The sequence below is a fragment of the Botryllus schlosseri genome, chromosome 4, assembly GCF_051294905.1.
Source record: "Botryllus schlosseri isolate E-star chromosome 4, Bs_hap1, whole genome shotgun sequence".
Taxonomy (NCBI): domain Eukaryota; kingdom Metazoa; phylum Chordata; class Ascidiacea; order Stolidobranchia; family Styelidae; genus Botryllus; species Botryllus schlosseri.
In genome coordinates this window covers 23,107,276-23,133,668 of record NC_137239.1, presented here as the reverse complement: position 1 = coordinate 23,133,668, position 26,393 = coordinate 23,107,276, and the positions used below count along the sequence as shown (strand labels likewise).

The 26,393-nt window shown below is 40.5% G+C and overlaps 1 protein-coding gene and 1 long non-coding RNA gene across 2 annotated transcripts; one reads left to right on the top strand and one right to left on the bottom strand.

The window, feature by feature from the left end:
* Positions 1 to 6,460: 6,460 nt before the first annotated feature.
* On the top strand, positions 6,461 to 7,847 carry LOC145437477 (uncharacterized). Its single transcript, XR_013914674.1, has 2 exons — positions 6,461 to 6,610; positions 6,828 to 7,847. It is a non-coding gene; the product is annotated as an uncharacterized LOC145437477 (long non-coding RNA).
* A 1,660-nt stretch (positions 7,848 to 9,507) lies between these two features.
* LOC145437475 (epoxide hydrolase 4-like) lies at positions 9,508 to 14,625 on the bottom strand. The gene is made up of 2 exons (XM_080314733.1): positions 13,353 to 14,625; positions 9,508 to 10,099 (listed from the first exon to the last, which is right to left on the bottom strand). Exons 1-2 carry the CDS (start codon positions 14,127 to 14,129, stop codon positions 9,653 to 9,655), a joined length of 1,224 nt encoding a protein of 407 aa, XP_080170859.1. The 5' UTR covers positions 14,130 to 14,625; the 3' UTR covers positions 9,508 to 9,652.
* Between the last annotated feature and the right edge of the window lie 11,768 nt (positions 14,626 to 26,393).

Genomic DNA, 26,393 nt, shown 5'->3' with positions numbered 1-26,393 from the left:
ATACCTGTTCATAAAATGTAATTCAATGATTTTTCTACTTTGTAAATATGGCACCTCCTCGATTCCAGTTAATCAGATAAGTGTTATGCCCTTGTTTCATTTTCTATCGTACATTCCAGCTGCGTTTTAGCCTTCTCGGAATCAATATACACGCAAACAGTTGCTTTCAGATGCGACGGAACGTTATCCACTGTTGCCATGCAAAGAATGCATTTCTCCCTCGGCAAAATGCACGTCCGCCTGCCGAATGTAGACTCCAGGAGGAGACATAAGGTCAGTAAACATCAAAATATGATCAACAACGCTAACAATAAAAACAAAAGCAGCACCAAGCGCAGATGAATCAAATCAATTTTTGTCATCGATATGTGGGGTTGTATCAAAACAACATCTCAATCTCAATTACGGGAGTGGTGATACTTAGCTAGGACTATATGGTCATGACTGCGTAGTTACTTCATTGTATTTTCTGACGCGAAAACAACTATGACAATAATTCGTGACTCGTCTGATAAATATGCAACATTGGCGATCCTGTATCCGTACCGTTTGTTACCTCGTTAGGTGTTCCAGTTGTACAATCTTTCGGGAAGTTTCTTTGACGTTTGTAATCCAAAGTCTGATTTCTGAATAGGCATAATACTGTCTCAGCAGATTCTGTACGTCTGTATATCTAAAGAATAGCGTTGAAACCGTTATATAGTGGTATAGTGGACCTCATGATAGCGTTTCAAATTTGCATTGTTGATCATTATTGCATGCAGGTGAATAACGTCGTTCATATCAGTCCATCTATGATTATATTATATATTTTACATATTGGCTATGTGACAGTATGGTGGAAATGTGTTCATTGTGATTTTTCGTGATTTTGATTTTCCGGGGTCACGCGACTCAGACACTTGCTGCATAACAGCGCGGATTTATTCCCAGACAGGAATTTGACAGGAATGCGGATTTGTGTGTAATTCCTTTGTTTTTCATTATTTTGCTGATGCTCAGAAATGTTTGATGCCACCATTGATTGGTTGCCTTCACGCCGGTAACCTTACATTACGGCGATACCTCGAATTTATTCCGGAAACCGTCGGTCGTTCGCCCTAATTAACCCTGGACAACCTTGCCGGTGTATATCCACATCTAGCGGACACGAATATTAGCTACTATATATTGGACGCTGTTGTTTGTCGGAATGAAATTGGGCTTTGCCATCTGTAAGTCTTTGCATACGAGATACGACCAATGCTGACGTGCGTGAATGAAGATATTTCGATAAATAACATTTCGGCTCAATTATCATGTATGGAAAAACTTCAAGTTTCGAAGTCATAAATAAAGGTTACTGGACAACACAAACTGAACGGTATACATGGGGTAAGACCGGGATCACCAAGAAAGGTCAATTTGTCAATGCGGAATATACGGCGAAGAAGGTACTTCTGGCAACGGTGTATCAGAAGTGTTAGTGACCATGGTTGGTCTTTGCTGAAGCATCTCGGCGGCCAAAATCCATGTAAAGAGGGGCCCGATGTCCTTTACTTATGGATTATTATTATTAATTCCACGTTTTTTCGTGTCCGTTACTCATGGGGAAAATTAATATATTCGGTGACGTAAGGACAATCCATTTTATGTTCTATAATTGCAAATATTTTGACCCCCTTTCCCAGATTGTGGTGTTTTGGATGCGGCAGTTCCAGCTCTTCTTCCATGCGCTGTTGATGAGAATCAACTAAATTCATGAAGCTACGTGTAACGCGTGAGTGCCATCTATTGGCTGTAGGCCATTTACTCGCAGCATCGTGCAAAGGCTTGAATAATATAAAGTATACGAACCACTTTGGTATAATTGGTGATATCTAACAATCAAAACAGCCATCTCGGCCTTCAAATAGTTTGGTTATACTACACAACAGTTCACCGTCGTTTTGAATTGGTGGCAGGGCGAGATGTGCGAAGAGCATTCCATTGGAAATAATTCATACAGTGGCGATTGTAATTTTGTCTATACTTCCGTCTTGACGACACATGCAGGACTTACGTTCCGTTGATTGATGCATTCGACCAAGCATATTTGTAGAACGCAACTTTGGGCGTTCGTTCTTGATTCACTAGGTCGCCTCTATGTCACTTATCTCTGCCTTCTACATAACTTAGTATTTATCGAATCGTTTTAACAAATACTTGAATGTACATAACATCGTTGGGTTATTTTTTATCTGAACAAGTCACACACAATGTACAATGCGATATCATGAACAGATAGGAGGATGTTGAACGACACGCATCAGTAGCGATCCTTTACTCTAACCCAGAGTGCCCGATGTCACAGTTCTTTTCGGTGTTGATCTTTTTTTTGTCGCCGTAAGAGCGGCATCGGCAGCCGGCAGGGGAAGAGGAGCCCTGATAAACCTCCGACGGGAATCGAACCTGGTCCGTGGGCGCTTATCGTAACCACTACACTATCCTCCCCGCCAATGAATGAACAGAACATGAAACGGTTTTGGCAGTGCCCATACTGAGACCTGCATGTTTTGTTGCATGGATCGTTCATAAAAGGGTTGGAATTGATTTACAATTTGGTCGGACTCGGGACCTTATTTAATACTGATAGTCAAGGGTTTTCCAGCCACATTTTAAGTGCCTCGGATCACTCCGTGTGCATTATGAACTTCTCGCAGAACACTAAATCGGATTTACATCATCATAAATTAGAGAAAGTCAACTATTTCTAGACTAACAGTCTTTAATTTTTTTTTTCTTCCACCCCTGCTATTCAGTCAAAAGTTTTGACTCAAAACTTGCGAATTTCCAGATCTTTCGCGACAAAAACTGAATCGCAAGGCGTCTAAGCTTAGAACCATTAGATTCAAAATATACAGGCAGTGCACAAGTCGCGCTCTATTAAATCCGTGGTGTATGGTCAAAATTCGATAGATGATAGGATAAAGGTAAGTAATTTGAGGATTAGATTTTACAGAAACTATAGGTATATAGTTGATGTCTAACTGGCAGTGAAATTTGAGCAAAAGTTTTGCATGCTTATGAGACCTCTTCTGAGTTGTGAGGGTAATGTGCTCACTAACTTTGCCGACTAAGATAAATAAATAAACTAAATCGTTGGTTTATTATTTGGCATAGGTGTATGGGAGGGGTATGCGACGGATGCGGCCGCATCCCCAAATGTTTGGAATTTTTTGCAAATTGATTATTTTGGTTTCACTATAACTTCAAAAGAATACTCTAATCTGATTCCTTACTATATTACATTAGCATTGACAGAAAATTGTACAATATATGTGGAGTAGGTATATATTTATAGTAACAGGTATATTTTCTCCAGGCAATACATTCATTGCAGTATATGTTATTAATTCGAGGACTGCCCTTTATCGAGTTATACGCCAACAGCACCATGACAAGCGTATGAGCCGAGCATCAAAATTTCCATTATCCACATATTTTGATTGGTTTCAGCATATTATGACCGTATCCGCATATCCGCTATGTAATTGATGGACATTGGGCAATCTTCCCCCAGATTAGCTTGGAACTCGCATAGTTATTGGCTTTCCCAGATCTTCAGAAATGGTTTCCACATATTTATGATCTTGGTTTCTGCTTATTATGACCGTATCACTGTCCGCTATGTCATCGATGGAGATTGGCCAATCTTCTGTCAAATTAGCCTGGAACAAGCATGGTTGGTCTTTCCTCTCCTTAGAAATGGTTTCCACATATTTATGATCCTGGTTTCAGCATATTATGACCGTATCACTGTCCGCTATGTCATCGATGGAGATTGGCCAATCTTCTGTCAAATTAGCCTGGAACAAGCATGGTTGGTCTTTCCTCTCCTTAGAAATGGTTTCCACATATTTATGATCCTGGTTTCAGCATATTATGAGCGTATCACTGTCCACTATGTCACCGATGGACATTCGGCAATCCTCCATCAGATTAGCCCGGAACTCGAATGGATGGCGTTCCCCTCTTCAGACATCTTTTCCACTTACTTAGATCTTAGTTTTAGCATATTATGGCCGTCGATGGACCATCTGGACCAAATTCTCCATCTTCTTATGGCCGTAAAGTCGATATTTTACGCTTCTTCTTCTTCTATGGCATACACCAACCAAAACTCTGTCAACAAAAGGAGTTCGTGTATCACCTAAAAATAGTACATTGAACGCTCTCTCATTCGAAATTTCATGCTGGTGACGTCATATTTTGTGATACGATTGTTGATATACAATGTTCTTTCCAATTCTCTACTAGTTGCTGACGATTACCCCTGACGAGTGTCAGCCGAAAATATTCGGGTTCATTTCAATATGAATATACTATTTAATTGTATATTGAAGTTCTGTACCTCCAAGAAGCTCTTCAAATATGGCATAAGATATTCATATTTCTAAATCATACAAACTGTTATGAGATAATAATGATTGACACCAAACTTGCAATCTAATTCTTTAATAGAATAACTTCTAGATTTGGTCAGCCCAACGTACTCATAGAAAATGTTACCGGTACGGTACGTAACCTGCATTTTTATTTGAAACAATAAATGTACCTACATTTTCTTGCAAAGCAATAAGTTTAAAAATGTAAAGAAAGTTAAATTCATGGATTTCCCTACGTACTCATAGAAAATGTTACCGGTACGGTACGTAACCTGCATTTTTATTTGAAACAATAAATGTACCTACATTTCTTGCAAAGCAATAAGTTTAAAAATGTAAAGAAAGTTAAATTCATGGATTTCCTAAGTATGCAGCTTTCAGGATGCTAAATTTCTTATTGCTCATCAATGGTTTTTGGTCATCGCCAAAAATAACACAAGCCGAACGTAGTAGTATAGGTAAACCTTAGTTATCTATAGTAGTAGACTCGTCAGTAGTGGTCACTGGGTTGGAACAAAACATTTGAGGTCATAGGTGAACGAACATAATTTATTCAGTCTATCAATCCGGATATGAGATGAACACGACTGACAGAGATAATAGTCGCATAAACTAAGCGACAATTTCTGCATATAGTAAAAATGATATCATATCGTTAAATCATATTTTGGAAAAGGCAATCTCACAGGCATTATTGCAGCTATGGTTCATCGCACACTAATCCAACAGAATGAATGTTTGGTTTGTTATTGTTGGCTCATGTTATACCCAAAGAATGTAGAAGGACAAGAAGTGCGAGGTCATTGTTGCGTCACGCCACTGTTACGCAGCGGCATCCATTTTGGTCTCAAAAGACCACAAAAACAGCCGAACCTATGCGTGCGGCTGTAGTTTTCGGTCATGTTGGCAGTGATATTTATGGGATTACGCTCGCAACTGGGATATTGGACATAGAAACCAAGCTGAATTTAGGTATTTAGGTTGTCTGCTGGTCGTTTTTATTTCAGATCACCCCGGACTACCACAGCAAAATTCCTTTCTGGGTTGCACCGAACTGTAGGCCTACATATGGCGATATATTTAGAATCTCAACCTAAAGACTTCTTGTGAGGATTGTATGCTGTTGAAGCAGGAAATGGAGCTAGTAAGATTCAATATTGCCGATAGGAACTTTCCGCATAGATACTGTAACAGCATAGACCACCCACTACGATATAAAGTCGCCCATCTTACAATTTGCAGCTACAAGGCCGGTGTCAGGAGAAAGATGAAGAAATTGCGCGTTATTATTATTATTAGAAGCTTAGAGTCACCCTTATCACCTGTTTAGGTCTTGTGTGCCACGGAATACAGTGCAAACAAATTCAGGGAGAAAGACGAAGAAATTGCGCGGTTGAAATCAGTGGTAATGCGAAATCCTTGTGAAATTAATTGTAGCATTTTGACGATACAAATACACAATGAAAACCATACAAGATACCCAGATGTGATTAATAGCGGAATTGTAAATTTATGATCGTTTTGGTACTTGCATGTAAGCTCGGATGACTAGGAACAGATGGAGGAGGGTAGGAAGGTTTTATTCAACAAGGATCAGATTCAGGCTTTGAAAAGAGAACGGCAGGCCTCTGGATGCAAATGGGCCGGTGATACAATTATGTCAGCACTGAAAATCAAGTTTTCATTTGGAAAGCATGGGTAGTTTTTGAGCTCCAACAGTGTTTTTATATCAAATGTAAACATTCGATAGTGTAGATATCTGAGTAAATCCTCTGATACCACGAACACTTTTTTTAATATATTCTCGGGTTGAGGCTCGTTCCAGTCTCTTAGTAATGATTAATTGGAGTATATACTAATCACTCATAGTCGGACTTTATAAATAAAGTGTGAAATTACCCAAAAAATAAATTTTAATAGAACCGGCGAGCGCGTCTGTAGGCAAACCGAAGGCAGATCGCTGCAGCTTTTGAGACCAAAATGGCGGACGCCATACGTAACAATTAAATGACGACGCAATGACCTCGCACTTCTTGTCCTTCTACATTCTTTGGTTATACCTAGCTCTGCCACTTTATTTATGCCGATTTGCAATGAAAAATGTCATTGTCTTTTGTGTTAGCTGAGGGTGTGTTGGTTGAGGGAGAATAAGAAGTGTCGCGCTGTCGGAAATTTGTTGGATTTAAAATTTATACAGAAAGCAGGTGAGCTGTATATTTCTTTCAATTGGGATTTTGCATGAAATTATGTTAGCTTTGATGATAAGCAGTATCCAAACTAGTTCTTGTAGTTTTCGCCTATCAGGTATACGGTATTCTCCACCATGTAAGAGGAGATCGGTTGCTCGTTACATTGAGAAATAGTAAATAATAGTGTATCGTAACTACTAAAAAGTCGGTAAAGGTTTTGAATTTTACCCAGGTAATCCAATGGATAAGCATCAAAAGAGAAAGTTTTCGGACATCAACCGACATGCAAAAACTGCCGCCATTCCCTATCTGCATGCTGCATCCTACAAAGAAGAGCATATAAAGTCTGCCAATTGTTGAATTGAATTTAGTGCTGAAGATAAACTTGAACAAAGAAAGTTAACATTTACACCCATTTCTCGGCCAATTGGAATGGAACACTCATAGCCGTCAGTACTGATACCCATTGACAGTGCACAAGCCCATGGAAACTCCTGCTCACGATATAACTACTATTGCAGCGATGGTTTTGCAAGTGTCTCTTTTTTCAGTCAGTGCCAGAAACGAGTGTGATAGCAAATCTTGAAACAATTGCAATGTCAAACATTGATCCGGCAATGAGCAATGATTTCAAAACATCTGCTGGCGACAACATTGAGCCTCATCGACAAATTTTACAATGCTACAATCCAAAGAAATAGCCTACGGCGATGAGAAACAGGAGATTTCAATCCAACTCTTCAAAACGAAATCTCAAGTCTTATTCAAAACTCATCCCTGGTTAACTTGTAACAAAAATGACAAGACTATGAAACGCTGTCCATGCCTGAAATTCAACAAATCAAATGATGGATGCAAGTATTCGCAATGGAGGATGCCTCATAAATTGGTTAATCATGCAAAGTGCAAGACTCATCTTACAGTGATGGAAAAATTCTGACTGCGGTTCTGAAAGTGCACTTTCGAAGTTGAAAAGACAAAAAAACATCTCAGATAGACTATGGGTCAAGCATGACTTACCAATATAGCGGTATTTTACCTATCGTCAATATTGAGCACATCATTGATGTAGGCGTATTTGGGTATGCATCATGGCAGTGGCAGAGACAAATACTTTTTTTGAATCGGTGACACTGACTGCTCAGTCATAAATATCCGAGCCTTGAAATAATTTTGGATTTCGCTTCAGTGATGGGTTATCTTTGCTTTGACTGTATTGCAGTTTGTCCTAAATATAGGTAAGTTCTTCCCAGCGCGTCATTTACACTATTAGGTGCTTTTTAGCGACTTTTGTTGCTCACCGTCTATTTGAGCAAAAAAAAAATTCGCATCCCCAAAAGTTTTTTCTCCCATACACCTATGTTATTTGGGAGAATATAAAAGTATATATGATCGCTACTGGGGCAGGAAAATGTATACCCGGGCTAAGCAGTGACGAGCGCAACAGCATACCGCGATATTTGACGCAATTCCGCTCTTCCATTGCTCTGTGTCTGTTAAACTGTTAATATCGTTATAGACTTATAGCATAGAATTGTTGGCGGGCCAATGCCCCAGTTTTTTTATGGCACGAGTCGCCAGTCGTCTAACATGATTTCTCGCAACTATTGATAACACTGAGCGTTTCCAGACCTTTATAGCGGGCCTTCATTGTCTTTATATCCAGAGCTCGTTACAAAAAAACTGACTAACAACATACTACCGTCAATAAAGGTTAGTCATAACACAGCGGATGGCGATGAAAGTTTAACCTGCCTAAGAATACCAAAGCCATGTGATTAATCGATTGTCGTGCGCGATGCGCAGGAACGCGTATTCCAATTTCGCACGAAATGCGTTTGTGTCGTCGTTCACTAAAGTCGTTAATCACTAAATTGTGAAGATGGCGTTACTCGGAACTCATCGCCGACACCATGTATACACGATCATCCTTCGATATATCAAGATATAGGCGGTATTTGTGAGATGTTACTTAAACTGCATCAAGGGCAATCTTGTGACATAGTTCGGATGCATCCATCGCTGAATTAACGACATGTCATGATCATTATTTTCAAAATCACTATGTTCATCTATCCTCACGATAAGCACTATCCGGTGTGCAGAATCCTTCAGCAAATTCTTGGTATCGACCAATGACATCTATTGCAATAGCAGTGCGTGACTGCTTTTACCCAAAACTCCAGAAATCAAGCGGATATCGTGGATTTTAACAAAAAACCTATAGTCAAAATGTCTTCAGGTTAGGCACCACTTTTCGCCCTAGCACTCGGTGATAGCCATCAAGTACTTCAGGATGGTGAGTAATCTGAAGGCCCTGTCCGGGTGGCGTTGAGAAGTAAATGATTAATATGTATATTTTTATTGGTTAAAAGGGTATAACGATTCTCCTTCAGCTATACAGTGTGCTGAACTCACATATAAGGCAATTCAAGTATGCATGTACTATGATCTTTTTTGACAGCAATGTATTTGCATTTCAAAAGGAATATATTTGTCGAGATAGCTGTAGATGTAGCTCTATGGTGACACTAGGGTGTGACGACATCGCAGGTGCTTCGGTGCTGCTTGGTCGTCACTGAATACATGGCTGTTTGAGAATATACACGTCTCGCGTCAGAAGGACCATCAGTCACGTTACTACAATAGCATCAGTCAAACAAATCCATATATATTAGGATAACCAGCCTATACGTTTTTGGACATTGTTATCAGAGATTGCCAATGTCATTCTGTCCCTAAATCATATACGCTGAGTCTTTGTGTTAATGGAGCATGCTGGTTAGCTGGAGATCGAATCTATTGAATTGTTTTCATATGGTAGGCCATGTAATTTATACCGTTGTCTTTACATTGCACTTAAAATATTATTATAAAAGCTTTGTGGGTTAAATGCGCGCTATCATATCGAGAGTCTTCTTGACTGTTCACATTTAAACTGTCATATAGCCTATGCGCAATCTATTCATATATGTATCGCTGAAACTAAATCTTTATTTTTAAACTATAAACCTACACCTGATATTGTAAAAGAAACGGCACAGTATTATTTCATAGCTAAGCCTTCAGAAATTCGGATAGATGTCGAATGACTTCATCCGGCTCGTCTTGTTGTACCCAGTGACTCGACGTCTCGATACACACCATCTTGCTCCCATTCGCGGTGTTCAGTCTCTTTGCGGTAATTTCTGGAATCACCTTCGACAGAAAGGCATCTCGGGCACCCCAAATAATCAATATCGGCGTCTCACACAGAGGGTCGCCCGAGGTGACATCCTTCGGGTAAGGTAAATCGGGACCAGGTTCCGCAAATGGCCAGATTAAAGCGCGGTAATAATTGTTCGGGCCGCCTATCGAATGCCGGACGCCGTATTTGACCATCTCCAATTCTTCGTCCGTGATTCGATTCTTCGGATTTCGTATTCCGCCCACGTCGCCTTTTATGAGCTCTGTCACGAAGCCAAAGTCGGAAAATCGTATGAACACGTCAGCGGCCCATGATATCTGAGAACAGCGAAACCAATGAGATTCGATAATGTTGTTTCGATAGGGCCTAGCCAAATCGAGAACCTGAGTGATTCGGATTCGAATCAAGTGTTATGATTCGAGTTGAGTATTCGAATATACAATTCAGTATGGCGTCATAAGAGACGGATTGTATGAAAAGTTCAAATATGGACGTTTTACGCGACCACAAGAACAACAATGCAAGTTCTACACCCCATAAATATATTTTGGTATTTTGACCATATCTACTTCATTTGACTTTGTAACAATATTATAGGTTGATCAGGACTTCACAGAAACGTCAATTCCGGTAAGGTGCGTAGCTTCGTACTGTATGTTTAGGATTCTGTGATGTGATCATTGAGGTTTCAAGGCTGTCACGTCGGGGAAAACACCGAAACTAAATTTCTCGTTGATAATGCACCTGTTTGTGAAAAGGGGCATAAAATTTCATCATTGTGGCCGTCCCTAGTTGATCAGATTTCTTTACTAAGACATTCACATATCATAGGGTTACCATACGTCCTCTTTCATGAGAATTCGTCCTCATTTTGACTTTTTGAAAGTGTCCTCGGAGGACGCCCAATTGTCCCCTTTTTTTGAGATATTGTCCTCTTTTTTGAGAATTTTGTTTAAATTTAGGGTAAAAATCGAGTGAGATACAGTAAATCAGCACTGAAGTAACGCTCCGGCGGCTATTTTGGGAGCTGAGCCGGGAAGTTGACCTAATTTTTTAGTCAACCGACCACGAAGTGGGAAATATTTACCATTTTTCAGGATTTTCCTCCAGTATTGAAAGACTGAAAATTTTGAATCATACACATAAAAATCAGGTATCGTAAAAGTCATGGGACGAAAGCAAGGTAATTTTTTTATAATCAATAATCCTCGAATACACCTGCCCCACACCTAGTTTGGTTCTATTGAGCTATGACAAAATATTATATTTAGAATACTTCATATGAGAGTTTCAGCAGTGCTTCCAGGGGATAACCAATCTCGCGTGAGAGTCTACAGCAATGTTCCCTCTCATTTTTGGCTAGTCTGCGCACACTCACTAACTCACTGCGCAGACCCTTGGACAACAAATTAGATTTTCTGTGCGCAGAGACCGTGTCAGCACTGCGCAGTTGCGCGCGTGCGCAGCTTAGAGGGAACATTGGTCTGCAGTTGTGCAGTTGCACTCAAGTGCCGCGACGTATTAGTATTAATAAAGACGTAATACGAGTTGGGTATCTCAGGCGTGACTGACCAATCAGGGACGAAGAGCCGCATTATATTGTGTTACTGGAAAGAGCCGCATCATACTGTAAATATGGGCAGTGGACACACAAAAACAGCACGCCATCTCTCCGCCTACACACAGAGCTGTGATTTATGGAAAATGTGACCACAGGCGTGACCAGGACTGAAATTAGCCAGGGTTGGCAGCTGTCGATTTTTGAGAGAGAAAATATGCAAGAGCACTGTGACGTCCAGGATTCGTTATCGGAAAACCAACACAGGTGGCGTTTCAATGACCATGTCTGAAATTGAGGGAGGGTCAGCAGTTTTCCATTAAAAAGATGAACTCTTCCATTCTCTTAAGAAAGGTTCCATGTCCTATTGTTTGTCTTCATATTTTTATGTTTCCTCTAACATTCCGAATGCAGTTTACGTTCGTTGGACGTTGGTATGAAAGCGGTGTTGCCCAACTACAAATCTGGATCAATTGCTAACATTAGGCCAATTAGCTACCTAATCCCTTCGCAGTATTGGAGGTTAAATTAAGCCCATTCTCGCAATCTGATCCGCGTAAGTGGTGTCTCAAAAACGCCTAGAAGAGGACCGAGCTACAAGTCGTTGGTTACGGAATCATAACAAAGAATCGGCCTGGTGTAAATGATCACTGTGGTCGAAAAACAGCATGAATACCTACTACCCACTACCCAGATGGGGTTAGAAATGAAGTACTTCAAGTTTATTTTGCTTACTCACACTACTTCATCAAGTGGTTATAATTTTAGACTATAAGTCTACTTGGCAGTTTTCAGATATTCAGGCAAAACTAGGCAAAGAATACTTACTTGTAAATCGCTACTTGCACTTCCACTTGAGTAGAGATTTATGGCGTTACTTCTACTTCTACTGGAATAATACTTCGACTGCTAATAATCCCTTTTGTTTTATATCGGTAATCTTACGCTAAATTTATATAAAAATGGCAGCAGTCACCTCATTCGATCTGCAGCTGAAAGATTTTAAACGGTTGTCCTATGGCAGTTCATCGATATCAAAGGTATCGGGGTAACGCGTCCTCACTTCTTAAGCCTTCGCGAAATTTCTGACACGCAGTACTTCACTGTTGCGTGTTCTTGACGCGATCAAGCAGGGAATTTTAGATCGTTATCTGCCGATATTATGAAGGAAGTGTGTCTTACGAACCAAAGTGGTCTAGTTATCGTAAGCATGCACAATTTCACAAAAGGTTACGAAACGATGACACCAGATATGGCGACTCGTGAAAATCTCTCAGGTGCCTTTGGAATACAGTGGCTTTCTGATGGAAATAGCTACTGCCAAATTTTTCACCCTTTCTACTTTAAGTCGAGACCACGTCATATTTAGAGCGCAGTGCCCATTTAGTTCGTCCCCGCAATGGACTTATGAATGTTCAATTTTATTCCTATACATGACATCAACGCAAATTGTGATACTTGTGGTACTTTCGGGACGTTCCGTCAATTTAACGAACATATGCATAAGGGATACTCAGCGTTCATAAAACTATTGGTACCATTAGTTGCACACGGCTTACAAAAAGCTTAACACACAGATTAAGGCTTGTACCTCAAAAGCCGCACGAAACCACGCTGATATCCACGGGTTGGCTAGCCCTGATCTATCGAATCGGCATGCTTTGTAGCCGATGTTGACCGGCAGTGAAAAGCGATATTAACTGCCAATACGGTGCCGCGGTTCGTGGGAATTATCGCACACGTATTAATTAACATGTCACAAACTAGATGAGCAACATTACCTTTCTCAAAACGGACCGTTACACGTCTGACTCGGATTGAAATGGGAATGATTGGATTAATTGGATTAATTTTGCTGTCTTGCTAAAATTCCGTTTATGTTGACGGAAAATATGAAGTTGACATAGATACGATTTAGAGCTGTCATCTAGAATCACAAGAAGATTCGATGCAGCGGTCATAGCAACTTAACAAAGTTTTTTTTTAATTTTGAATGTGCATTGTTGCCTTACCTGGAAAAAGAACATATACCAGCTCCGTAACATTTGTAGCGGATTTTTCTCTACAGATTTCCAAAGCGCTTTTACTTCCGGTCCATTTAGAATAACAGCCTTTTCCAGGGACTTCGAGTAGTTAAGCGCCACCTCCCAAGTCACCGCCGCCCCCCAATCGTGCCCAATCATCGAAAACTTGCCATATCCCAAAGTCAGCGCGATGCCTTTGATGTCACCACAGAGAAGGTTTCGATGATAGGATGTGTAATCAGATGGTTTGTCCGAGTCACCATACCCTCTCATATCGACTGCTACTACGAAATATTCACCAAGGTCAGGCCGTGGCTTGTCGAAAAAGCGAAGAATATATCTCCACGTGAACCAGTTCTCGGGATACCCATGTGCACATATTAAAAGTTTCGGTTTGTTCGTGGAAACATTATTATTATCAATGCAACGAGTTGTTTCACCGTCGATATCTGATATCTCAATATCGTTCGGCACCGATCCGGAGTAGACGTAATGAAAACGCAATCCGGATTCAGGGACTGTAACATACGCATGGTTCCACTTTTTAGCGCTGGAACTCGGTGCCGCTCTGGACTCCACATCCCAGGCGGTATAGTGCAGAGGCGGGGCTTGTAATCCTCTGTCCTTCCATGAAAATATATTCCGGTAACCGTCGCGGAAGCACTGCAAGAACGTTATCACATACACCAAGACGGTGCACAGCAGCCCAATAACGTATATCGCAGCGGAAGCCACAAATTTGATGAAGTAATCTTTAACCTCCATATTCTAAAATGGTAAATACCTTCCGATTAATGAAAAATGCTTTGTTGCGTATAACGTATACGAAGCGCTTATAACTGCATCAGTAAGTTGCGGTGATGCATCCCATTATCATCGGAGGAAATAGGGTATGTGTGCCATACTACACACAGCGACGTAGGCACCAGTCATATTGGAAGGAGAATTGAATCACGATTAAATGAGAAACCGCATTTTCGCATATAAAAACGGTTGTCCAACGATGCTGAAAATCTATCATTCAATGCCGCAACTGATACTGATCCTGACGAAATTTCGTTGACGCGACTTCTTGATAAAATATAGCGCTTCGCAAACTTGAAATGAGCCATATTACATTACACAGATAGCATCAACGTACCATGCTGATCCAAGAATAAATTGACATTCTGCTTCCACTAAGGGGAACTACGACATAAGCGTTCGCGTGCAAATGCATTCATGTGATAAAGGCATGCTGGAGGTATAACAACCGAAGCCGTCAACCGACGAAGTATAAACTTCCGTACCTAAATCATTGCTCACTGTCGCCCATTTCGCTCATACTGTACGCCCAGTTTTGTAAAACATTCTACGTGGTGAGATGACTACATAGGCAAACTATTTACTCCTAGGAATACTGGATCCGGCTGCCGTCCTGGGGTAAAATGTCACGCACGCATCTCCCTTAATAGTCATATTGAAGAGATGAGTGTGACGGTTACACTATTAGATTTTCCACACGTGACACGATCGTTACGTAACTTCCAAATCCATAAATATTCTATCGTTGGGAGATATTCAAGTACTATAAAACACTGCAACCCACAGCCACCACTTACATCTACCTTCTACATAACTATCTTCCATAATTCTGAAGATAGGCTTTCAAATGATTGCAATTCTAATTGAGTAAAGATGGAGTCTGTTGAATCTTATTTTAACGTTATCACATCCTTGCATTGTGTTTGTACACTGTGATACAAAGAAATATGTTACTAATGTAACTACGTTTCATGCAATGAACCGTTCTTTCGATTAAGTGATACCGCAATCCGCTTTGTGACAGAGAATATTCTCAACTACTAAACGATCGCCCTTGGGAAATTGTTATGCATAAACTCAATGTAACACTGAGCAAGCTAGGCAAATCACGCATAAAGGCGAGCTGTAATCTTCCTGCATCAGCAGGGGAACACTAGATTTTGTCACCCTGACTAAGAACACGTATTGGCATCCCCTTTCTAACTTCCGTTGTGAGTATGTGAGTAAGACGTTTCCGATGCGCTACGTTGACGATTAAGTGTAACGTCCATTCCCTTACTAATCGCATTTCATCGAGCATTTCAAAGTTGACAAAACTATCTTCTCGCTATCCATGGTCATGTCTAGGGCTGGGCACAATGATTCGAGTACTCGAATCTGAACCGAGCATTAATTTTAATGATTCGAGTCGAGTAGTAAAAGACGATTTTTTCGAGTAGTGAAAATAAACGCTCCTCGCAACTGAAAGTTAATTTACTAACGGTAATTATAGTTTTCATACTGTTTTCCAGCGACGAAGCCTTGAAATCTTGATTGGCCGTGTCGCAGCATACGAGACATTGTACAAAGCTACGAACGTTACTGGAAATAACATATTTCCGAAGTCATGATCATCCCACAACATTGTCACGAAGTGTAATGAAATCGGTATGGCCGAAAAAATATCAAAGTATCTTTAATGTAACGGATACCAGGCATTATATTCTTTGCGGTGGCATAAAAGGTACAAATTTGAAATTTGACATAGTTCATTCTATTTTGACGTCATAATGAGTGATACTCGAATACTCGACTCGACTCGAAGCATAAAACGTGATTCAGAATCGAATCACTCAGGTACTCGATTTTGCCCAGCCCAAGTCATGTCACAGTCATTGTCGCAACAATTAATTCCTGGTCTTCGTCCGACAACAGGTAATTTCGACTGCTATAATCAAATAAGAAAGGTGATGCCAAACCCCTACGCACACTCACGATCTTATGTGCTATTTACATAAAATTATCCTCCCTTTGTCCGCATGACATGGATAAAAGTATAAGGCATGTGAGGCTAAACGCATTCCTGACTGTAGGCTTACTGACGAATAGAGCTGTGATTTATGAAATGGCGTGTGCCCCCTTTTAATGTACGTATAGTAGAGTGATAAAGAGTTTAAGGTATATATGTTATATGATATGACACAATTGCATATTCATCTATTGTATGACCAATACAGCTTCCTCATTGCTTTACCGCGGAGCTGATCTTGGAATGATAGCGCCATTTCTGTTCTCCCAATATAGACAACTAACCTACGTTGGGTTAGTTATCTATACTCCCACAGCTTGAAATTAGCAGTCAACTGTAGTCATTCTATCGTATTTTACCTTTCACAAAAGCAAAAATACACGAGGTATGTGTAGTCCGTGTGTAAATCCAACCGGGAGATTCGTTTCGGGTATAGTCACGATCAATATACGAAAGCCATAACCGATTGCAGTTATCGGATATAGCAGGATCAGTTTGGGGCAGACACGTTAAATCGACACATCTTGACACCGCGATTCCAACGTAAATCATCTCTATATACGACTGCTTAGCATTGGCGTACCCTGGAGGACGCCTAAATGTCCTCTTCTTTGAGAATTTGTCCTCTTTTTTTTAGCAAATTTTGCTTAAATGTACTTGGAAATTGGACTGAGATATAGGAAATCAACGCTCAAGTAACAGTCCGGCGGGTTTTTCGGGACTTGAGCCAGAAAAATGACTTTTATTTTAGTCAACCAACGGAAAATCTGAAAGAAAGACGAGTTGAGACTTTTTTGTTTAGTCACCCAACCACAAACTCGGGAAAAATTTACCATTTTTTCCAAATTTAACTCCAGTATTGGAAGTTCGAAAATTTTGAAAAAGTGTCCTTTTTTCAGATTTTCAAAATATGGTAACCCTACATTATAGGCACCAGCTTTTCTGCGCCAAAACACACTTAAGGCAGATAGGTTTTAGCCAACACGAAGTGCGATCCCAGAAATATCGCCGGCGACAGAATCTTGGCCGAAGATCGCGCGGGATGGCCCTGTCCTTGCAACCTGAGTCCCGCGGTATGAATGCGACGAGCAGAGGTAATAAGTATTGCGCCCCGTGAATAATGCAAATTGAGAATCGTGAATGAGAATTGATAAATAATTGGGTGCGTTCTAAATCTTTGGAGGTACCGCTTTTACCAGCTCTACCGGTAAATTTTATAATGATAACGTATATGCAGGACCGTAACAGAGTCGCACACCAAACCCCCAATCATTAACGCGCCCTAAACTTTCGGAGACACCACCTCCCTTAGCTCTATTGGTAAATCTGATCATATGATATGCAATTACTAATATTATTGACAAAATTCAGGCGTGAGTTATGAAATTACTTCGCGCCGCTATATTAGCCCTCCTCCCACCAGGAGTTCGGTTTATCGCTCTATAGGGTGCTCAAGACCAGTGTAAGAAACAATATTGTTAACCAAATTCAACCACTGACTTGGGAAAAAATTTCGCGCGGAAGTGCTGGCACTCGTCCCTAACATTATGTCTGCGGATGGAAGATGACCTTAACAGTCGTGTTATTAACCCATTAAGGGCCCAAGACCATAATTTTTTACTATATTTTTTCATATCTTTAAAAGGGGGCGTCTTTTACCTTTTCGAATTTTTTGACCTCCCCAAATTTTTTCTGGCTACGCCCTTGCTGCTTAGTCGTTTGTGGGAATATCTTGACAGAAAGTTATAAAGTAACCTAATGTAGGAGCCACCAAGGGGCTGAGCATATCATCGATGTGTGTTGGAGTCGATTTCTTCACGCCATATCAACAATTAACCTTGTACAGTGAAGGACGACTGTCACCAAATCAGACTCAACTCAAAACGTCGGTTCGGGGCCCCAGTCGGTTGGAATTCGCAATACTATGACCACGTAATTGCATCGTTATATAGACACAATGTTTACGTACCAGTATAACGGACTGTGGTACATTCTGAACTGCATCGGTTCTGACCCAACTGTTTATTCTACTAAATTTCGATCCGATAATGTATTCATCCCAAGGTTACTGAGGACATGCGACAGTGGATGCTACGAAAATTGTTCTCGTAAATGCTCCATCTGTTGAAATGTTCATATGCTAGCACCACTATATTCAATTAATCATTCGTTCATCTAGTAAGAATCATGGGTACCTGACTAGCATTTAAATGGAGAGGTGTCTCGACGTGCAGTGTACGGTACAACATCATACATCACGCCTCTTTTTACTCACATTAGGAAAACTTGTATCATCTTTTAACGTGAACTATGCATCTAATAATAAGTCCACGCAGTAACGGAAGAATGGTGTTAAAATATATGAGTGCCTTCATATATATTACTCCTCACAATTAGTGGGTTTTATACGCCTGTAACAGTAGTTGTAGTTCGTCTACAGATTACAGAAATGAGCAGCACTTATCGCCTATATTGCCTTGGGAACCGAGTGTACCATGCGATAGTTAAGTATCACCTGATAGCCGAATTTGTCTCATTCTCGTTCACGTTTAATTAATTACTCGTGTACACTTCTTACTTATAGTAAGGGAAACTTATGAAAATCTGTGAACTATATTGTTACCAATCAATTTCTTCACCAATATGTTTGTTAAGGTGTGTAATAACACGTGTTAAAATGTTGAAGTTCAACTCTTGTGGGAAACTCCCCAAAAAAGCTGTTAAATTTGACGAATTAAAAAAAATTAAAAAAATCTTTATCGCCCATAAGTAACTTGGGACGGGTTTTCCATGTTTCTCAATTGATTGCTAACACTTATATTTCACTACAGGCTCTGCTTTGCGAAAAACGCCACACCCACTTCTATATTCATGCGCAAAATAACCTTTATTTCGCATAGCCATGTTCACTAAAGACGTTGCTTATTTCTCATGCACAATATCAGATATTTCAACGGGCAATGCCTATGCCTTCATCGGACTCAACATCATCGTGACTGCAATTTTTTCATTATAAGGCCTTTACATACTCCAAAGGCCGAAATGCATGGGACCTCATTCTTCTTGCAGCTGTACATTCGGTCTCTGCAATCTTTATGACAACTACAGCTTGTGAACTGCAATAGCTCATCAGGAGCCATGGGTTTCAGTGTTGGAACTGGCTCATATCCAAGCACGTCTATTGTCTATCCGTAATCGCTGGGATCCGGAGACATGTTCTGTAAAATAATCCAATCCCGGGTCTGCAGGTACTCTCAGAGTGAACGATGTGCAGCTGCACCCTCTGTTAGTGGCAGTGTCTCTGGTTTGATCACTCATGCCGCTGTCTTCCTCGAAAAAATGTTGTATCTTTCGGTGAGCTGTTGTAACTATCAAAGACCACAATGACATTCTGAAAGCAACGTCCCAGAGCTTGGGTAATTGTTGGCAATAGCCTACCCTGCCATGTCTGACGTTGTTCCCACTTCACCATGTACAGAAGCCATCCACCATCAATTATGAGGGTATAGCATGGTTGGTTAGTCAAGTCAAGTGGGTCAGTTAATGCCTGCAGGGTTGTATTCAAACATTCTGCCTTGGTAGCCTTGTTCATCTTCTGATCTTTGTTGCTGAACAGGGACAGCGGGAAAGGAGTGAACTCATACTGTAAGCTTGTCGCAACATCCATATCCCACTGGGTGAAAATTATCAGTCGGTTGAACAACTTCAATGAGTCAATGTGAATGTTTTACTCGTAAATCTTTAGACATTTTCTTTGCGATGACAGGGCTTTCATCTTTGACATGAAAACCATGATCGACATCACTGACTTTCCATCCAGGTTGATTTGTATGGCCATGGCCATCCTAACTTCAGCTGCTCCCTCAGTATTTTGACTACGTCATCACCCGTTCTTGTGATTCCAGTTGAGAAATACATGAGCAACCCCTTTTATCCATCGTTGACGAATGACTTCATTTCCTCAAACCATTTTGGGTCAGGTTCAATGGCCCCTGCATCTCGCTTCATCTGTGTCTTGGTAAGGTCTCTGTGAACGAGTAGGCCTACATATCTACTGACATCCTCCTATATTCGCCGGTTGACATGACAGATGACTGAGAGTGATCACCCAACATCTGTGCCTGGAAAAACTGTTGCTCATTCTTCCTCTGCTCGGTTCACCAACGTGGTTTCCGTGTGCCGCAGGGGTGGGGCGTCGTGAAGGCATCTGAGGGGAGGGACGAAGCAGCCTGAGAGAAATGATTTTCTCTAACTCGAATGGGTTTAATTTGTGCTGAAACTTCCAAGTTTCAACAACGGCAATCATCCTAATAAGGCCTATATTTCGATTTGAAATGTCATAATTCCACCGTACCATCCAAACACTGATGTCAGATTTTGAGTGATACCGAACCTTGCATTAATAAGAAGATGTCCCTGAATGAAGTGTAACTGGTAAATGCGTGTAGCTGCCATTGGTTTTTGATTTAGGTTGTGGTCAGGTCCGTTCGAGCTAAGCTCAAGTGCAATAGTAGGGTTTAGGCGCCAAAATCGCTAAAATACCAATGTGCTACATGTTATCATTGCACAATGCACAAGCACATGGTAATGTTTAGTCAATTATTTGGTGGCGGGATAGGGCAGTGGTATAATCCGCGGCTGCAACGCCAATGGGTTGCGGGTTCGAGTATGACCGAGGTCGTCTTCAAAATTCCTATACTTAAGTGTTGGAGGTTTATCTAGGTTCCTACTCGCCACCTCATCCGCATAAGCGGTGTCTTACAAAAAGCCTATACAAGTGGGCCTTGCACGGAATAAAAATGAAGAATATCGGCCTGTTGTAAATGACCATAGTAGTCAACAAACATCATGAATACCACGAAAACAAACAAATAAATTATTTAAAGTATTAAACTGGAACTCCATATTTGAAAAGTGTCTCAATAGCCATAATACCTCCCATGCCACCAAACAATGCGTTGGGATCGCAAACATACTGGTTGCTCTTTTTCATATTTTTCGATATGACGATAAGAAGATGGGCGAATTTTTTTTACTATCATCAAGTAGCGTGTCGAAAAGACTTTGACAACTAATGATGTTGGCCTGCAGGTGGGAAGCATATTGGTAACAATGCAGGACAGATTCCCATTATGGTCTGCGAGTCACTCGGTTCTGATAAAAACCTTAGGCATCTACCCTGTAGTGATACTATACCCAGGGTGCAGGTGTTCTTCCTCTTTTTGCGAATCGATTGAACGTTTCTTCAAACGTCCGCTCAAATACTTGCACTATTGGGTCATAGTGTCTGGCTCCCATTTCTCCATCAACCACCTTTTCCATGAATGACTTCATGTCACCATGCTTATCCTCAGCTAAGGCAATTTCTATGGTATGTTGATAGATAGCTGCATCGATGAGGAGGTGAGCGTGGATTGCCCTGTCAAAACATCCTCCATCGATGATGTGGCTGGTTGTTATGCTTCCAGCATAGATCAGCTGTATCACGTATAGTAGTAGCTGAGAATATTCCATGTTGTAACCAATTGATCCCAGATAAGATTTCAATAGGTGAAAACCACCCAACCTTGGAATGACTGGTAAATTTATCTACTTCATTATATAAATAGCCTTCAGCCGACTTGGAAGATCGACGGTCACCATAGCGAGCCCAGCGCGCTGTGTGCACTCTTTAAGAGTGGTGAAGAAGGTTTTGAGGTCATCAGGGTCTCCTTCAATAACTGGAATGAACTCGATCTGTGTGCGCCGTTTTGCATCTAGCATTGATTCTCTTCATCCAGCCATTCTAGTTGGAATGTTGAAACTCAGGGTCGTTGGCTTTAATAACCCAAACCGCCGCTCATAGTGTGTTACCTGAATAGATGAGAGGCTGATCCATGAGCCAAAGATCAAAAATTATGGTGAAACAGCGACGATGCATTCAGTAACAATCGACGATGAAGGTTCTTATTCGCTTTTTTACTTCGGTACAATTGCGTCCACCTTACATCTTGCTGCATGGCTCAGTATTGTATTTGAGGAATTACTGTACTGGTTTTAAGCCTATATATGTGTGTTTTATCCAGTAATACCGTATACAGAATTTGTTGAATCTTTCGGTATCGAATTACTGAACAGTGTACTTATGACAGTATAACTATGCCATCAGTGCCATTACTTTTACATATATTTCCACAAAACACTCTGTAGTAAAATGTAAATTTAACCAATCAATTGAGAATCATGAAAAACCATTATTAAACCCATCCGTAGTTACCTATAGCCGATAAAAAAGAAAATTTCAATTTTTTTTATTTTATTTTATTTTTTAAAAATTGTCAAATTTAACAGCTTTTTTTTCTGGGTTTCCCACCAGAGTTGAACTTCAACATTTTAACACATGTTATAAGAGACACCTTGACAGACATATTGGTGAAGAAATCGTTTGGTAACAATATAGTTCACAGATTTGTGAAATATTTCATAAAATGCCCTTACTATTAGTCACCTTCTGATGAAAAAAAAACGAGATGAGCCTAGTTTCGCTACGCTAGATGGTGATCATGAGCATGGACTTTCGCATTCATTGATACCCATTTCCATTATAATGCATTCAGCATGCAGTGCTGTCGTAAAAAGTCACTTTTAGGAACGGTGGTTATTCAAGTAATATTGATAATAGTGACGGTTAACGAACTCAGAAGCTTCCGGTCTTTTGGTGTATGGTCTGTTGTTTTCCCCGCGACACAAAGTCGCGAACGCAGGACAAATTAACGCATCATAAATAAAGCAAAAGGAATAGAACGATAAGCAATATGCATGCCCTCAAGATATTTACGTAGTTCGTCCGTGATCAGTCCTCAGTCGTTTCAGTGCTCAGCCAGAATTCTAGATATTCCTAGGTAGACCTTATCTGCATAGGCACATTAGATTCAACTTTTGTTCATATGACATTAGCCTGCAACTTAACATAGGGTTACCATATTTTGGGATCCGGAAAAAAAAATTACAAAAGTTAGTTTGCCGGACCAGAAAAATGCCGATTCTGGAATTTTTTGCTGTGTTGACTAAAGAAAGGTCAAAGTCCGTCTCGACGCCCGAATGACCACTTTATCACAATACTGCTGGGGTGTTGAATAAAAAAATAGTTCTGCCTGTACATTAGCCTGACTGTCAAAGCTATAAAAGAGGACGTAGGCCTATTCCCAAAAAGGGAGACATTTAGACGTCATCGGAGGATATTTTCCATTTCCTGGAAAAGGAGAACAAATCCTCATAAAGGAGGACTTATGGTGACCCTAATCAACCATGATTCTGGATCCGTCGGACTCTGAACATTTCCCTCGTAGATTGGCCTACTGTATAGGAAGGAAGGCTGTTTATTCTCGTCTGCACTATAGCGGTTCTTTGGCTATGGATATTCGAAGGAACCACTGTAGGTAATCGAGTCAGGGCCATTATTTTCCTCCCGAACGTACAATCCCGTGGTGCCGCAGGTCTAAGGGGAAACCCATGGCACTACGGGAGAGCAAGTTCCGGCCGGGATTCGAAACCACCGATCGAGAGGACGACGCTGTACCAACACGCTGTCCCATTTATACGTAAATGGATTCTCCATACTGCAACATAGTTTCCTTACTGCCAAGCACAACATATTTTGCATCACCCATGATCCTTTTGGTCCATTACAACTTACCGGTGACTATGAATTGACTCACTCTCTAAAACACCGGACTCAACTCCAGATGGTGAAATATTTGACTGCGGCGGGCGCGCTGTATTTACGGTACCGGAGAAACTAGATATTATAAGAATCCATGTATCAGCTCGATTTTGATCTACGTCATGGTGTATTTACTTACTATACTTTAACATCTTCCACGCATAACTACAACGATCGTGCGTTTTCACCGTCCTATAGGCTAATACGTTCTGATTTTGCCACTAACTTGGTAACACGGCACGAACAAGATTTCTATATCCACATTTATTGGGAAAAGTCGCTATTAATCACATGTATGTCTGCTCGACTCTCAGAGCATATTGCTCTGGAGTATCAACTAAACTTACAAAAGCGTACTGATATGCGATATGAGCCCTCGGAATTTACCACACGCAATTTCGGAGGTGCGAATGCAACTACTGTCTCCACAATACTATACAATTAGGGCACGTTTTAAACAATATATAATTGCAGACTTTCCTTGTCCAATTTCAACGTTGTAAGCTGGATGTGGTACGGCCTATTTTCGAACGATCAGTATTTAATGGGTTGAAAATCACGGGACTACGCAATCGTGTCTAGGTCGCGTTCTTGTCGACTTTTATAAAGCCTAGAATGAGTTTGGAAAAGGAATTGTGTATGGGATCGTTCTAAATCAAAACTTTTGCGGAAGAATACTAAACCTTGTAACCGGGTATCGTCTTTCGATCGGAAAATCGACCTAAATCAACATTATTTATTATTTAATGATAATTTTTTTAATTATTCATTTCGCTTATACGGCAGCGGTATTCATGAGATGTGTTCACCAGGTTTGCATCAAATTCAGCAGTGCGGGTCACTTTTCGTACATTTCTTGTGACATGATGACTGCCGGTATACGGTTTACCTACAGAAATCATTTGATTGATCGTAAGTAATAGTAATATAAAACAGCACCGTTTCGACCGAAAGGGTATTCACGTCCTGTTGTTTTAGGGCCAGGTTGCAGATAACCGCTTTTCAGATTTCATGGTATCATTCAAGGTACAATGGTTGACGTGTTTCTGGAATCTGATCGCATACTTATAGTAAGATAAATCTAAAGCAAATATGTATCGCGGGATCGTGGGTACAAGCAGCGGTGACCCATCGACATGTTTGAGAATATTTTGATTGATATCTATATTTCAATATTATGATGCTAATAATACGTTCCATCTCGGAACTATATCGATTTCGCTTTTGTGAACGCATATAACTTGATCCTTATCGTACAATGGTAGCTTATGTCAGTTTAGCACATGATAATCAGTTTTGCGACACTGAATTTTTCATGAAATCGCTGTCATACCGAAGAATAATTCGTCATCGCACTTCGATTTATGTATCTCATAGCAGCGGTTCCCAAACTAGGCGCCGTGAAGACATTTGAAAGTTCCACCACATTTCACTGTTCCCCTCTTCAGCGCATTGGGAGTGCTAACACAACCTATTAATCAAACATGGTGACCCAATGTACTACCAAGTTAAAACTACTAATTACCCTCGGAAATATCAATTGGACAATTGACTCCGAGACAGTACATGAGCGCTTAAAGAATATATTCTGTTGTATGTTTTATGACCTATAGTTAGCCCTCTGGTTTACCGGACCACGACCTGACATATCGATGTCGCCTTCCGGCACATGTCATGCACCTTTTTTGTCAAAAGTCCTTTTCTATGATCTTCTTTTACTTTTCATTCAGTGTACATACCTCCTTTTTTACATCCCCTAGGCCAGGTGGGTGTCTGATTTCGAAGACTACTCCAAGTCGTTTCCACACCTTCCTGTCTTACAATGTATCGCAGTCTTGTGGTGTATTGAACGGATGAAATTTTTAGCAATAAATTGAAAAAAAGTTATCTCATCTCCGTATAGTCTTTCTTACAGATTAAGGACAAACAATATAATCGGGAAACTTGGTGATCCCAATTTTCGGGTTAACGATCAGTCTAATATTCATTATTAAAATCGTATTATGCTTCTTATAACAGCGAAGGTCTTTTGTAACACAAGCAAATTAATTTCACAGGCAACATGAACTAATTGATCAATTTTGTAACGGACTGGAGCTATTCGCAATATTACGGTAATTGTCGAATTATATACGTCGTCTTGATGCGACTACAAGATCGATCTGAATTCCAACCTGTTGGCTATGATGCTGTCCGCGTCTATCGTCTTGAGTGTGCAAAGCCGGTTTACAGCAGTTTTGTCTAATATAGTCATATTCTTTATTTTTCCCTGTTATAACTTAAGAGGAATACATTTCATGGCTGTGAAGTGATTTGGATTGCATGTGCCTGCGAAAACAGCGATGTGCTCGCTGTAACTACTGCGTCAAGTAATAATCACGTACTCCCGATTGATGTTTATCTTTTGTCCACTTGATGACGTACGTGAGGGGATCGGTGTTCAATGCTCATTGCAGCAAGCATTGATTTAATCATAGTTTATAGAAATTAAACATGGAACGGCAACGACCGTTTT

Excerpts from the sequence above, each read along its gene's own strand:
- LOC145437475 (XM_080314733.1), bottom strand. The coding sequence starts at position 14,129 with ATGGAGGTTAAAGATTACTTCATCAAATTTGTGGCTTCCGCTGCGATA. Across the intron at positions 10,100-13,352 it reads GGTATATGTTCTTTTTCCAG|ATATCATGGGCCGCTGACGT; the intron begins GTAAGGCAACAA and ends CGCTGTTCTCAG.